The sequence below is a fragment of the Euleptes europaea genome, chromosome 18, assembly GCF_029931775.1.
Source record: "Euleptes europaea isolate rEulEur1 chromosome 18, rEulEur1.hap1, whole genome shotgun sequence".
In the NCBI taxonomy this organism is placed as follows: Eukaryota; Metazoa; Chordata; class Lepidosauria; order Squamata; family Sphaerodactylidae; genus Euleptes; species Euleptes europaea.
In genome coordinates, this window is record NC_079329.1 from 7,001,873 (window position 1) to 7,016,770 (window position 14,898).

At 38.9% G+C, this 14,898-nt stretch overlaps 1 protein-coding gene across 1 annotated transcript; it reads right to left on the reverse strand.

Moving 5' to 3' along the window:
• Positions 1 to 1,521: 1,521 nt before the first annotated feature.
• LOC130490288 (vomeronasal type-2 receptor 26-like) lies at positions 1,522 to 13,872 on the reverse strand. The gene is made up of 5 exons (XM_056864114.1): positions 13,528 to 13,872; positions 6,219 to 6,641; positions 4,211 to 4,438; positions 3,321 to 3,447; positions 1,522 to 2,423 (listed from the first exon to the last, which is right to left on the reverse strand). Exons 1-5 carry the CDS (start codon positions 13,870 to 13,872, stop codon positions 1,522 to 1,524), a joined length of 2,025 nt encoding a protein of 674 aa, XP_056720092.1.
• Between the last annotated feature and the right edge of the window lie 1,026 nt (positions 13,873 to 14,898).

The window sequence follows — 14,898 nt, forward strand, 5'->3', positions numbered from 1 at the left end:
CTACTGGAAAGTACGGCTCAGAAGTGGTTTGGATTGCCTCTCTTTTAACCCGGCTTATTTTGCTCAGTGGGGGAAAACACGGATCTGCAGTGAATAACCAAAATTTGCCTCCGATGCAAATCAGCATCGAAACAGCAGCAAATCTCCATGAAGAATACCCCTTTGAGTTTTGCGAGGAAATAGACAGGCAGCCAGGGAGGCTCTTTCTCCACTTTCCCGACTTTTCAGAGACTTTGTGATGTAGTGGCTGGACTGTCTGACTAGGATCAGGGAGAGCCAGGGTTGAATCCCCATTCTCCACCTACCGGATTTTCTTTTGACCTTGGTCTGGTTCTTTTGGTCCCCATAGGAAGAAAACTCAGAGTATCACGTTTGTGAAACGATCACCCATTGTTCTGTTGCTGCAGATATTTTGACGTGAGGCAAAACTGCTCATTCAGTATTCAAACTAGCATTGCATATCGCAAGCGCAGGAAGCTTCAGGATTGGCCAGCAGGGGAAATTTGCACATCCCCCCCAGGTCCTGGCTGGGATCTCTTTTGGGGGATTTGTTTGGTTAAAAGCTTAACGTCCAGAAAGAAATTGAAGAACAAGCTGGTGAGGGGGTCCTTTCTGAGCATGTGTGAAATGGTTATATTTACATATTCCTGAAGGAGGTGATTTGTTATCATGTCTTCCAATCTGATTGCAGGCCTGGTTGCGGGACAGAAACGGTCTCGGTCTATGGTTTTCATACAGATTGGCAGTGAGAGCGAGATCATCCCCCTCCTGCGATGTGGGTGCTTCTGCCTCAGGCCAAAAGTGACCTCATCAGGTGGGGATGTGGATTGCCCCCCCCCTTTCTATCGGTTTGCCTCTGCCTGCGGACCAGCTGAATTTTAGTGGGGAGCAGCTAGAATTGGCAGGTGATTCCTCGCCATTAGCGGGCATTTGGGATCCTTAGGGAATTACCAGCAGCAAACAGCGGCCTAGACCTCTGTCACAGGCAATGCGGCAGTGCCATTTCCAGACTCTCTCTCTCTCTCTCTCTCTCTCTCTCTCTCTCTCTCTCTCTCTCTCTCTCTCTCTCTCTCTTTCTCTCTCTCTTTCTCTTTCTCTTTCTCTTTCTCTCTTTCTCTCTTTCTCTCTTTCTCTCTTTCTCTTTCTCTCTTTCTCTCACCCAAAAAATCATGAGCCAGCATTTTTGATTTGCGATTTACTGGAATGAAACATTCAAATGTAGAATTTTTTCAAGCTCCCCACCAAGGAAATAAGGCCCATAAAAACTCTCTAAATGAGTCTTAGATGCCTATTAGAGAAGAATTTCAGGGGAACGTTTCTGGGTTTAATTCTATGCAGAAAACAAAATAGCCACAGATAAATAAATAGAAGAAAACAAAACAGCCACAGATAAATGAATAGAGAAAAGCAAAATAGCCACAGATAAATAAAAAGACGAAAACAAAATAGCCACAGATAAAAAAATAAATAGATTCATATAAAGATACAGGTGCAGAACAAGTGAATAGATGAATGAAGGGTTTAATGGTTTTTCCTGATCAGCTGCTCTCTTCTGTTCAACTCAGGCCTCAGGATGATGACATAGCATTTGGGGGAAAAGATGCAGCCTAGTAAGCCAGCACTGGAAGCTAAGATGGAGAAGATCTCCACGGCCACTGTGGCTTTTCCTTGAGTGCTCAGGTAGGTGGGGACAAAGGACAGCCAAACACTGCAGAAGACCAACATGCTGAAGGTGATGAACTTGGCTTCGTTGAAACTGTCAGGCAACTTTCTGGCGAGGAAAGCCACAATAAAACAGAGAGTGGCCAGAAATCCCATGTAGCCCAAGACACAGTAAAACATGGTTGCTGACCCTTCATTGCATTGGACTATGATTTCTCTATTGAGTGAATGCATATCCACATCTGGAAATGGAGGAGAAGATCCCAGCCAAAGAGCACAAATGCCAACTTGAACAAAGAAGCAAAAGATAACAATAGACCATGCCAATTGTTTCCCCACCCACTTTCGGAAAATGTTTCCTGGCTTAGAGGCCATAAATGCCACCACGACAGTGACAGTTTTTGCCAAGACAGAAGAAACTGCAACTGAAAAGATGATTCCAAAAGTCGTTTGTTGGAGGAGGCAGGTCAGTCGGCTGGGCCTTCCAATGAAGAGCAAGGAGCAGAGGAAACAGAGAAGGAGAGAGATGAGGAGACAGTAGGTGAGGCTCCTGTTGTTGGCTTTAACGATTGGGGTTTCCTTGTACTTGACAAAGATTGCGAGCACCAGGGCTGTGATAAGAGAAAAGAAGAGAGCCAAAAAGGCTAAAATCATGCTCAAGGGTTCGGAAAAGGAAAGGAAATTTGGAATCTTGGGAATGCATTGGACTTGTCTCAGGTTTGGATAATGACCTTCAGAGCAACTCCTGCAAGAATCCATGTCTGAAAGGAGAAGAGAACATATTTAGACACATTCATCATATAAATACAATTTGATGAGATAGTATCTAACCTTCTATGGTCAACCCTTGATGAAATAACAAAAAATCACTATGTTGTGTACATTCAACCTGAAAGGCAGATGTTATGTATAGTTGGTTCCCTTTAAGATCTGTTCTATAGTCGGTGTCTTTAATCTGACATTCTTCTATAGCTCCTTCACCTTTATGTAATTATATCGCGTTAGGATGTTTTTACTTTCAGGAACACTGTGTAAATGTGTGTTAGTTGTCAATAATTTATGAATCTTTGTAGCAACTGTTCAGTGGGCTGATGAAGACACACTTGAAATGTCTTCCAACCTATATATATATATATATATATATATATATATATATACACACACACATATATACAAATATATGAAGTTTAGTGACAGTTATTAGATACCTTGTATGTTTATAGGCCTATGTGCTGTCATTTGCAACCCCTGATTAAAACAGTTTTGATAACTGGTCCTAGCATTGACTTTCAGCCTATAGACATACACTGATATGAGAGTGTGAATCCTATTGTGGTGAAAGGACCTTTATGGGAGTTTGGGTGTTCATGGTGATACTTCTCAATCTCGTACCAGGTTGTCTCTTTCCTTGAAACAGAACTGTGCCCTCCTGATGCCCGGGAGATGTGTTTTCTTTAGAATCGAGTTCCCATTATTTCTAAAATGTATATTGCAAATTTCTAGAAATAAATGCAGCAACGCAAGGAATGTTCAATACCGATAAACCTTTTCATGTTTCCCCATAGCACAGATGTTTAAATGCCCTCCCTTCAGGCAATCAGTCCAAGAAACATATTGGGATCTTCAACAGGAGTCATATGAATCAGAGCATTTCCTACCCTCTTTGTCTGATATTTTCCCTTCTGGACACGGATCACAATCGTAGCAGCAGAACGGCTCCCCTTCCTTCTTTTTCTTGCTGAAACCAGGCTTGCAGTTGTCATTACACACAGATAAGGGAGGCAGCTGTCATTGAAGAAAATGAGAATGGAGAACTGAGAAGATTTTGGGAGTATTTTGGCTCACAATAGCTGTAAAAGTTGTTAAGGTGATGGGAAGAATAACATCCTGTATTTCATGGGAGAATGCATGTTAGCCAGACCAGTACTGAATCAACGGAGATTAAAATGTTGCGTGCCCAGTGATGGTGTCATTCACACCCGTTCCTGAATCTCTAGGATGAAAGTTCTTTGGTGGCCAAGAAGGGGCTGAACCAGCATGGGGGGCCCCTAGACCAGCGGCTGGACCACTTACGCCTTGCAGAGTGGCCCCAATGGCGGTGGGCAGGCCTATACGCTGGTCTACCATTGCTGCCGGGGCAGCGCCACCCATGGATGGTGGATGGGCCCTCCGCCGGTGTTCCACCAGCACAAAGTCCCGCACTGACATCCTCGGGTGTTTTGCTAAGGCGTGCTGGGGGGTGGTGCCGCCGATAGGCAGCTTCCTGTCCCTTTTCAGCTTTTTTTGTAGGGGTAGCCTTGTTGTTCTCAACGGAGCAAAATGGCCCATTTAAAAAAAAACCAGATTTGGAGGTGCCGCAGCAGCACTTCAGCCACGCCTCAGTCCCTGGCCATGGAAAGGTCAGGAATGGGCAGCCCGTGTCTCAATCAGCAAAATTCTTGGACTAAAAAAGTGGTTGAGTGTGTTTGCTATCTTACTTAAAGCTTCTGTCTACTCAATTCATTAAAGTTTTGTATATTTTTGAGAGACAGTGGAGATTTTTTCTCACCTGTGCGAGGTGTCTGTTCCACTGAATTCTGTCCTCGTCGATGGTAACTCTTTTACTAAGTGGAACCTGAGGATCCAGCCTCCCCATCTTGACTCTGACATAGGACTCATTTGGAAAAGTGACCATATTGGTAATGTCAAATCCACCCTTCAATTCTCCATGTTCGTTAAATGTCACTTCGTCTCCGGCACTGTTGTTGAAAGCAATTCTCCGAAGAAGTGAGTGGAGCTTAGTAGAAAGATAAAGTGTATTATGGAGCCTGGAGTGAATTACATGGATTGGAAAGACCTCACAAATACTTTCTAGTTTCAAACAGATTTTTAGATTACTTTCATCAAGGACGGAAGGGTTTCTATGAATTCAAGTATTTTGGTTGCTCATGAGAATAAGCTTCCATGGCCAATCACAGGACAAAGGAATGAAGTTTGATTCAGGGTTTTTCTGGAATGAAAACTGCTCAAGGAGCTTCCAGAAATTCTGTTTTGATTTTGCTGCATCCAGAGTTTATTTTGTTGGCCAGCAGCATTCATCGCTATCTATATGGAAATATGCCTATCCATTAGAACAGGGGTGGGGAATTTTAGGCCCAGGGGCAGTTTAAGGCTCGTAAAATCATTTGATCTGGCACTTTGTGGGTCCTGGCAGATCTCTACCTCAAAAGGATCTAAGACTGGTGATCCGCCCCCTCTCGTGGACAGGAATAGCCTCTATTCAAGGCAGATGTGAGTTTGTTTTGTTGAGAAAAAGAAAAGAAGAGTCATGAGGTATGAAGCTTCTATGACTGCCCAAGAAACTGTGTTAACAGTTTCCCACCCGGGCCATGGAGAAACGTATTCCCTCTGTACTACAAGAGGACTGGGTATGGAAGTGGTGACAATGGAGGTGCTAAAGAGGGCAGGGCCAGAATGCACGGGGTGGGGGGGGGAGTTCTTAGCTAGTGTGTCCTCATTTCATCCCTGCAGGCGGAGGTAGCTTGAGCCGGCTGTAGAATCTGGCCCCGACCGTGTGGTGCAGGGGTGGCAGGTGGCTGGACGTGAATGATGTTATAAACATCATTATAAATTTATAACGTGAATGATGTTATAAACATCCAAATGACCCTTGGTGGAAAAATGGTTCCCCACCCCTGCATTACAAGGACAATAGGAATGCTCCCACCTACCCTATAGAGCTGCAGGAAGCCAAAGGAAGCATGAAGAGAACCAAAGTCTGCAGGGGCTGGTCAGAAAGGGAGAGAGGGTCAGAGCTTACCAGGTGGTGAGATGTAATTTCTCAGTTTTCAGCTCCATCTCTAGATTTGTGCTCTGGTTAATCAGAGGGAAATACTCCCTGACTCTATAGGAGTTCCCATAATTTCCATGGCTTTTACCATGGAATTTTGGGGAATTCTGACAGAATCATGCTGGGGACAGGGAGTTGATGTCACTTCCGGGTTTTCACACAGAGGTGATCTAGAATCGTCAGTGACACTTTTTCAATGTCCCCACCTCTTTGCAACCCTCAGCATGATAGGGGGTATATTTTTTTGTCAGTGAAGAGCAAATACCTTCCAAGGTGGCACATTCAGAGAAGCCAGGCTGACCCCATCCTCCATGCCTCTGTGGTTGGTTCTGGCAGACACCAAGATGTGTAGAGCATGTGCAATAGCATAGACAGCATTATAGATACAGTAGCTATGGCCACTCATGGTCATTTCAAAAAAAGGTGCCGGGACAGTCTCCAATCTCTCCTCTCCTGTGCATGTGTCCTCCAAATTTGTTGGATTAATGGAATCTATTAATGCACAGTGAAAGACTTGTTCCCAGAATTGCTTGATAAAACCATCCCCCTTAGCCCAGGAAGGTTTTATATGTTGGAGAAATGTATGGAATCCTAGGATATCCTTGGAATGTATTGTGAAGGAAAGAGCACCATGAAATATTTGTATATTATATATCTTTTGCAAAATAGTGAATGCAAAGTCAATCTGGGCTGTTGTAATCCACACCTTTCCTGTAGAGGTTCTCACCACATAATCAGAACCTGTTACATTCATTAAAAATGTCGGAATAGCGATAATGGTTGCCAGCCAGGCAAGGGTTACACTTTCTCCATGGAGAACAATTGCATTGGCTTTGCTATCCAAGAAATCTGTATTACTGCTGTCTAAATATTTTAATATAAATTGTACGTCATCCCACACAACCTGTACTATGGCTTTTTCTCTGAAGGCCACACAGATTCCTTTCCTGGAAAGCATCGGCTCAACTGCTTGCAAAAAACGGTCTCCTACTTCATTATCCATAGTGAAGAGCCCAACCCATTTCCAGCCGAAATGCAGAAATAACTGGACAATTCCTTCATACTGAAGCGCTTCCCGGGGGGCTGTGCGGTAAAAGTAAGGGAGGCTGGTTGGGTTATCCACTGCTGATTCAAATGAGCCAAATGAAAACTGATAGGAAAAGAAATCATGTTACAGAGGGAGAATAGGAATCCTTCATTTATCACCTTCTTTTTTCAAAAGGTCTTTAAATGTTACCTCAAATCTTAATCCTATTATATCGGTTACATAAACTGCATAAAAGGCTACTCTGTTTTCCAGACTGTTGCACATCTTCTTTTTCCTGCATGTTTCTGGAATCCATGGCAGTGTTTTACATTTTTATTATATTTATTTAAAATATTTATTAGCCATTTTTTCACCTTGCAGAACTCAAGGCGGCTTATAGTGTGAATAAAACAAGTATTATAAAAATACATACAAGACCACAATTTTAAATCTCAGTCATGTCCAAGCATTTCTCAAAAGATATCACCATATCTAAATGGTTTATCACTTTTTTCCCCCCACACAACAGGAGGAATGTACTCTCTGGCAGCCATTAAAACCTTTTTTGGGAAAAGTGAACCAAATGATATTTTACGGTACTGGAGTTTTGGTAGATATTGATCCTTTTTTGTTAATTTTTTGGGGACATATAATCAGATTGCCTAAGTGTGTATCAGGTATAGCTGTTCAGCAAGAATTTGCAATCCCTTCATTGGAAGAAGGTCAGTTTTGTCTACTCTGACTGGCAATGGCTCTCCGGCAGAGGTCTTTCCCATTAAGTACTGCCTGATCAGTAACTGGAGATGCTGGGGATTGAACCTTCGACCTTCTGCATACCAAGCAGTTGTTTTCCAACTGAGCCATGGCTGGCTACTTGATCACCAGTAACCTTCTATACTAATCTGGCAATTATTTTTGACTAATTCCTAACAGTGAAACAGAACCTTGGTTTCAACGTGCTATTTGATCAGTGTTATATTCTATGTAAAATCCAGCAGTGCTCTTTCTCATGGGCACGATTCTGGCATTAAATAGATTGGGTTCAAGAAGAGCATGTTCAAAATTTATTTTATTTTTTTAATCGGAGCATATGGTCAATACAGGGGAAAATCTTGATTTGTATTTTCCCTCCTTTTGATCATGACTTTCCCTCACACTATTCAGACCCCACCCGGATGTGGAAACTGCTCTATACAGTTGGAGCCGGACTCTACAACCGGCTCCTGCTACCTCCTCCTGCCGGAATGAAATGAGGACATACTGGCTAAGAACATATAGTACAGAGGGAATATGTTTCTCCATGGCTCCGGTTGGAAAGGGTTAACACAATTTCTTGAGTGGTCCTAGCAGCTCCATAGCTAAAAACCCTTCTTGTTTTTCTCGGCAAAACAAACTCTGGCCTGAATAGACAGAAGCTTTAAGGAAGATAGCAAACGGACTCAACAACTTTTTTGGTCCACAAATTTTGCTGATTGAGACAAGAGCTGCCCATTCCTGACTTTTCGGTGGCTGGGGACAGCATGACTGAGGCACCATGGCAATGCCTCCAAAGCTGGTTCCTGGCCGCCAAAAGGCTTTACAAATAATGGGAACTCGGTTCTAAAGAAAACACATCTCCCAGAATGCAGAAGGGCATAGTTCTGTTTTAAGGAAAGAGACAACCTGGTACGAAAATGAGAAGTATCACCATGAACTCCCCAAACCCCTGAAAGGTCCTTTCACCACAATAGGATTCACACTCTCATATCAATGTATGTCTATAGACTGAAAGTCAATGCTAGGACCAGTTATCAAAACTGTTTTAATCAGGGGTTGCAAATGACAGCACATAGGCCAATAAACATACAAGGTATCTGATGTTACTGATGTTAGTTCTTTAGCAGTATCCCAGAAGAACCAGATACCTCTAGCTTTGGTGTTCAAAAGAGGATTCTGAGTAGAAACAAAAATATTGCCTTCTAAGAATGTTCTTCATAATCTGAGATGCCAAAACCCACAGACAAATGTCGCCAGATGTGCGTGAATCTTTCACATTTCCTTTCCCCTGCAATCCTTCTTTGCTTCAATTTTGAGTAGCTACCATAATAGAACTGTTCATAGTACTTAGAAAGGATTATCCAGTAGACTGATGCAGGGATTGCCTGCTTCAACTATTTTCGAGGAGTCATCGGGATCTGATACTAAATACACATTACAAGACTCCATTAAAAATAGAAGATGAGCCTTTGAGATTGATGAAAGAAATACCGGCAAGACTATTGAAGAAAAGGAAAGATTTCATGGAGATTGTTCAATGTTTAAGACTTAGTGGAATCCAATTCAGATGGGAATTCCCACAGGGTATCTCCTTTACCTTCAAGGCAAAAAGGTTCAAGTACACAGAAGTGGATAAGGTGGAGCAGTTTCTGAGAAGATATGAGGCAGACCTGGTTAAACCTACCAAATCAATTAAGCAAGTTCCAACTAGAGAATCTACAGAAGAAGAAAAGGCATCTGAAGCAGCTGGAGGTGGAGATTTACCAATAGACTCCTCTGAGGACTCTACAACTGACGACTGAAGACTAAAGAATGGGGAGAAGGGGGGCAATAACTGACATGGTTGTTTATGTTGAATGGGGAAAATTATGGGAATTAATTGACTTTTGATATGTTACAGGTCCTATCTTGGAACATTAATGGATTGAATTCTCCTAATAAAAGGAGAAAAATATTTCACCATCTACGTAAAAGCAATGCTAACATTATTTGTTTACAGGAAACGCATATACTCCCAAAGGACATATCCAGACTGGAACATGTAAGGTTGGGTACACTCTTCACGGCTTGTAATAGTGTTAAAAAGACTAATGGAATAGCTATGTACATACCTATTTCATTGGAACCAAGGGTTGTATATCAAGATACAGAGGGAAGAGTTTTGTTGGTTGAAATAACATCTGGATTTCAGAAGATAATGCTTGTGGGAATATATGCTCCTAATATAAATCAAAAAATATTTTATGATAAATTAGCAATTATACTAGCTGAGTTTGCCATAGAAAAAATGATATGGATGGGGGATTTTAATGGGGTTAAATTACCTAAGATAGATAGATCTGGGAAAAAGAAAAAAGCGGTTAATGAAGGAAAATTACCAGGGGTTTTTGATACTCTTATTGATCAATGGAATATGTTTGATGTTTGGAGACTGGCACATGGAAATAAAAAAGGTTATACTTTCCTTTCACAAAGACATTTAACATATTCCAGGATAGATATGTTGTGGCTTTCGAAAGGCCTAATAGAGAAATCGGAAAATCCAGAAATTTTACCCAGAGTTTTGTCAGATCACAATGCTGTATCAGTTAAAATCCAATTGGGAAATAGAGGATATAAACCCTGGAGCATTAATGATTTACTTTTAAAAAATTCTAAAATAGTTGATAAATTGAAGACGGAAATACAGAATTATTTTAATGAAAATATAGACAAGGGTACTCGTCAAGATATAGTTTGGGATGCTGGTAAGGCAGTAATTAGAGGATTACTAATTCAACAAAATACAAGATGGTATAGAGAAAGGGAGAATAAGAGAAAATATGTATTAGATGAAATAAAACAAGGGGAAAGATACTTAAGCAGGTTGCAAGATAAAGCAAGTAAATATGAGCAACTGGTGAAGATTAGAAATTTGCAACAGCAATATGAATTTTTAATTGCAGAAGAAATTGAAAGAAAACTTATGTATAATAAGCAAAGATTTTTTGAACATGCAAATAAACCGGGAAAAATGTTAGCATGGCAACTTAAGCAGAAGGAGAAAAAAATACCAATAACTCAAATTAAAAGGAAGGGCAAGGTCACAAGAAAAAAAGACGAGATACTTGAAACATTTGTAGATTTTTATACAAACTTATACAATAAAAAGACATCTCCAGAGGTAGAAATAGATATGTATCTTGCTAAAGGAGGTTGGGGAAAAATAACACAAGAAAATAAAGATTCTTTGGATTTGCCAATAACTAAAGAAGAGTTGGAAGAGGCAATAAAGAAAAGTAAATTAAATAAATCTCCCGGTCCTGATGGATTTAACGCAACCTATTATAAAATATTTAAAGACCAGCTAATCCCTTATTTATTGGAAGTAATGAATTTAGGATTGATAGAAGGGATTATCCCTCAAACTTGGAAGCAGGCAAACATAGTATTAATACCAAAGGCAAACTCTGATACATTGGAAGTTAAAAATTTTAGACCAATATCATTATTAAATACCGATTATAAATTATTTGTAACAGTTTTAGCTACAAGATTAAAAAGAGTATTAAATCAAGTAATACATGAAGATCAAGTTGGTTTTTTATCAGGAAGGTTGATGAGTCAGAATGTGAGGGTAGTAATTGACCTCTTAGAATATGTAGAGCAAGATACAACACCTATAGCTTTGATTTTTTTGGACGCTGAAAAAGCTTTTGATAATGTTAATTGGCAGTTTATGTTTAAGGTATTAGATTCTATGGATTTTGGTAAGAATTTTAAAACCGCTATAAAAGGCATATATACACAACAATCTGCTAACTTGATTATAAATGGGTCATTATCACCCAAAATTGAAATTCAAAGGGGAACGAGACAGGGGTGTCCTCTTTCCCCTTTACTGTTTATTTTAGTATTAGAACTATTATTGTATAATCTTAGAAATAGTGATGTAGTTGGTGTACGAATTGGTAGAAATCATTATAAGTTTAAAGCATATGCGGATGATGTAGTATGTTTTTTAACCGACACGATTGAACAAATTGACAGATGGAATAAAATTTTGGAGGTTTATGGAAAGCTTTCAGGCTTTAAAATTAATAAAATTAAAACTAAGATTATAACTAAGAATATGACTCTCTCACAACAACAAACACTAGTAAAAAAGACGGGGTTTAATATTGAAAATAAAGTTAAATATTTAGGTATATGGTTATCAAACAATAATCTTAATTTATTTCAAGATAATTACGTGAATCAATGGCAACAGATTAAAAAGGATTTGATAAGTTGGGAAAAATTGCCATTATCGTTATGGGGAAGAATTTCAGTAGTAAAAATGATGTTATTACCTAAAATGCTTTTTCTGTTTCAAAATCTCCCAATAATCAAGGGCGTACAGATATTTGATGTTTGGAAGAAAGATATTATGAGATTTCTTTGGAGTAAAGAAAGACACAGGATTGCATACAACAATTTAATTGAGCAAAAAGACACGGGAGGATTTGGATTACCAGATTTGAAATTGTACTATCAAGCAGCATGCTTTACCTGGATTAAAAATTGGATTTTTTTAGAAAATCCGAAACTATTAGAATTAGAAGGTTTTAAATTGAGATTCGGATGGCATGCTTACTTGTGGTATGATAAAGAGAAAGTAAATAAAGAATTTAATTCTCATATAATTAGGAAAAATTTACTGCAAATCTGGAATAAATATAAAGAAATTTTTGAAAGTAAAACACCCGGTTGGATTAATCCGATAGAAGCATTTATGAGAAGAGGTGCACATTTAAATTTGGATTGTGGTAATTATAGAGAAATAACGGAAAATAAAGATGGTATATGGGTATTAAAATCAAGAGAAGAAATTTTGATTAAAGATTGGTTTATGTATTATAAATTAAGAGATGTTTTTAATAAAGATAATAAGTTGGGTTTTAATCAAACCAAATCAAAATTTGAGGTTATATTAGCTAAGGGTAATAAAGGACTGATAGGCAGGGTTTATAAATTACTCATAGAGATAAATTTAGAACAAGAAAGGATTAAATCAGTGATGCTGAAATGGATGAGAGATTTAGGTTATAATATAGACTTGGAAATTTGGGAAAAGTTATGGAAAAAAGAATTTAAGTTTACAATTTCAAATGAAATAAGAGAGAATTTATATAAAATGTTTTATAGATGGCATATAACTCCAGTATTATTAAGCAAAATGAAGAAAGATGGAGAAAATATATGTTGGAAATGCGGTACAGAAATAGGTACATTTATGCATGTTTGGTGGTTTTGTAAAAAAATAAGGAGGTTTTGGAGATTAGTTTTGAATGAAACGAATGATTTGATTAAATTAAAAATCAAGAAAGATCCCGCCTTTTGTTTACTGGGAATACCAAAAATAGATCTGGATAAAGGTGATAGAGTCATATGCCAATATAGTTTTGCAGCAGCAAGAATTATAATTGCTAAAAAATGGAAGCAATCAAATAAACCTTCAATTAAAGAATGGCGAGAAAAATTGTGGATGTATATGCGGATGGCCAAAATTACAGCATTTTTACATGATAAAGATATGGAAGAATTTAAAGGTACGTGGGCTAAGGCGACCGCATATTGGGATAAAGTGGCAAAAACGGATTTTAAAAGTATAGTTAACGAATTATAGTATAAGATGTTTTTTAATATGATATAATAATAGTTTTTTCTTTTTATATGCCATAACACTCCATCGGAAGTTCAATGGTGGAGGGCACTGGTGGGGGGATGGGTTTTGTATTCGGGGCACATGGTTTATAAAATGATTTGAATATTGTATTAACGGAAATTGTGTCATGAATATGTATTTTTTGTTTTTTTTTATATATATACATGTTTTTTTTTGTTTTTTTTGTTTTTTGTTTTTTGTTTTTGTTTATTAAGAAAATAAAAAAAATTATAAAAAAAAAGAAAGGATTATCCAGTAGACTGATGCAATTGGCCAATAATCAAACCAACACCCATGCATTGAACAGAATAAAGTATTATAACATCCTCCCCCCAAAAAAAATCATCTCAACATATTCAAATGGATTATTCCACACACATCATTTGAAATGCTTCCTGACAATTCTCATTTCAAGATGCATATCAAACCCAAATGCAAAGTAACATATTTCACCTCTCCCCCTATTTTTGCTTACTCGTTGAAACCATTGGCACTAGATGAGGAAGGGGTCTTAAACTGCATGTGAGATTTGTGGAAGTCCAAATAATCGCAGTTCTCTGCTCATACCTGTGGGATCTTGTAACGACTTAAGAGAGTTGCTATATCTGTTGAGATTTCAGAAGTATATCCCCCAATGACACTGATCATTTTTTTCTGGGTGCCACACTTGTAGTTTGGGACAAGTTCAAGTGATGTGAAGAGTAGGTCCAGGGTGGTCCTGTAAATCCATTTCAGATATACATAGGAGTCATGAATGTGAAACCCAAGGGTGACATTTGGCAAGATATTAGGGTTCTTGTTGACCTCATGGATGGCAAACACCAAAGCGAGGATGTGCTGGTAGAACTTTGTTATCAAGCTGCAACCAAAATCAGTTATTGTTTGAGAAGAGAACTCTTCAACATATGGCATCTGTATTGGTCACTGACGGATCTAAGAACACAAAAGGGCCCAACTAAATCTGAGAAATGGCTCATCTGGGACACTTTTCATTTGCCCCAACACAATGCTACTGGGAAACCCACAAGCCGGAAATTGAACCATCAGACATTCCCACTGCCCACCAATGACTGATATTCAAGTGGATTCTGTAGGTTCCTCTTAGTTAGCAACACAACTGCCCCTGAATAGATCCACAAATTTGTTTTGACCCTCTTGAAGACACATAATCCAGCATCCTTCAAAAGAGTGTGTGTCAGCAAGTCCCATGTTTTCTGTGAGGAATTACTTTCTTATGTTTCTCCAGTATACTGCCAAGCAATTTCATTCAGTGATTCTGAGTTTTACTGTTGCATACATATTCTAAATCTGTTTTGTGCAAAGTATTTGTAATCTTCTTCTAATCTTTTTCTAATCTGTTTAACATACACCCTCATATGTTACCCCAATAAGTGAAGAAGAGTTGGTTTTTATACCCCAATTACCTCTATGTTATAAAGGAGACTAAAACCAGCTTCATATCGCTTTCCCTTCCTCTCCCCACAGCAAACACCTTGTGAGGCAGGTGGGGCTGAAAGTGTTACAAGAGAACTGTGACAAGTTCAAGGTCACCCAACAGGATTCATGTGTAGGAATGGTGAAAACAACCCTGTTCACCATATTAGAGACCGCTGCTCATTTGGAGGGATGCGGAATCAAACTCGGGTCTCTAGATTAGAGTCTACCATTTTTACTCCTACACCACACTGGTTCCATTTTAGTTGGGTGAATTATCATGAAAACTAGGCTTTGCAAGAGGCTGGGACAACTTTAGGGATCTTTTAACCAGCATTTATGTGGATAAGTGGCTTAGGGAAAACAACTAATAAAGAGACAATGTTCAAAATATTGTGTTTTTATCATTTTAAAGATAAGAAGAAGAATCACATAAGCGCTAAATGACTTATTCATGTACAATTCACACAAGAACTGGAGGAAATAAAGGGTGGAGGGGTGCAA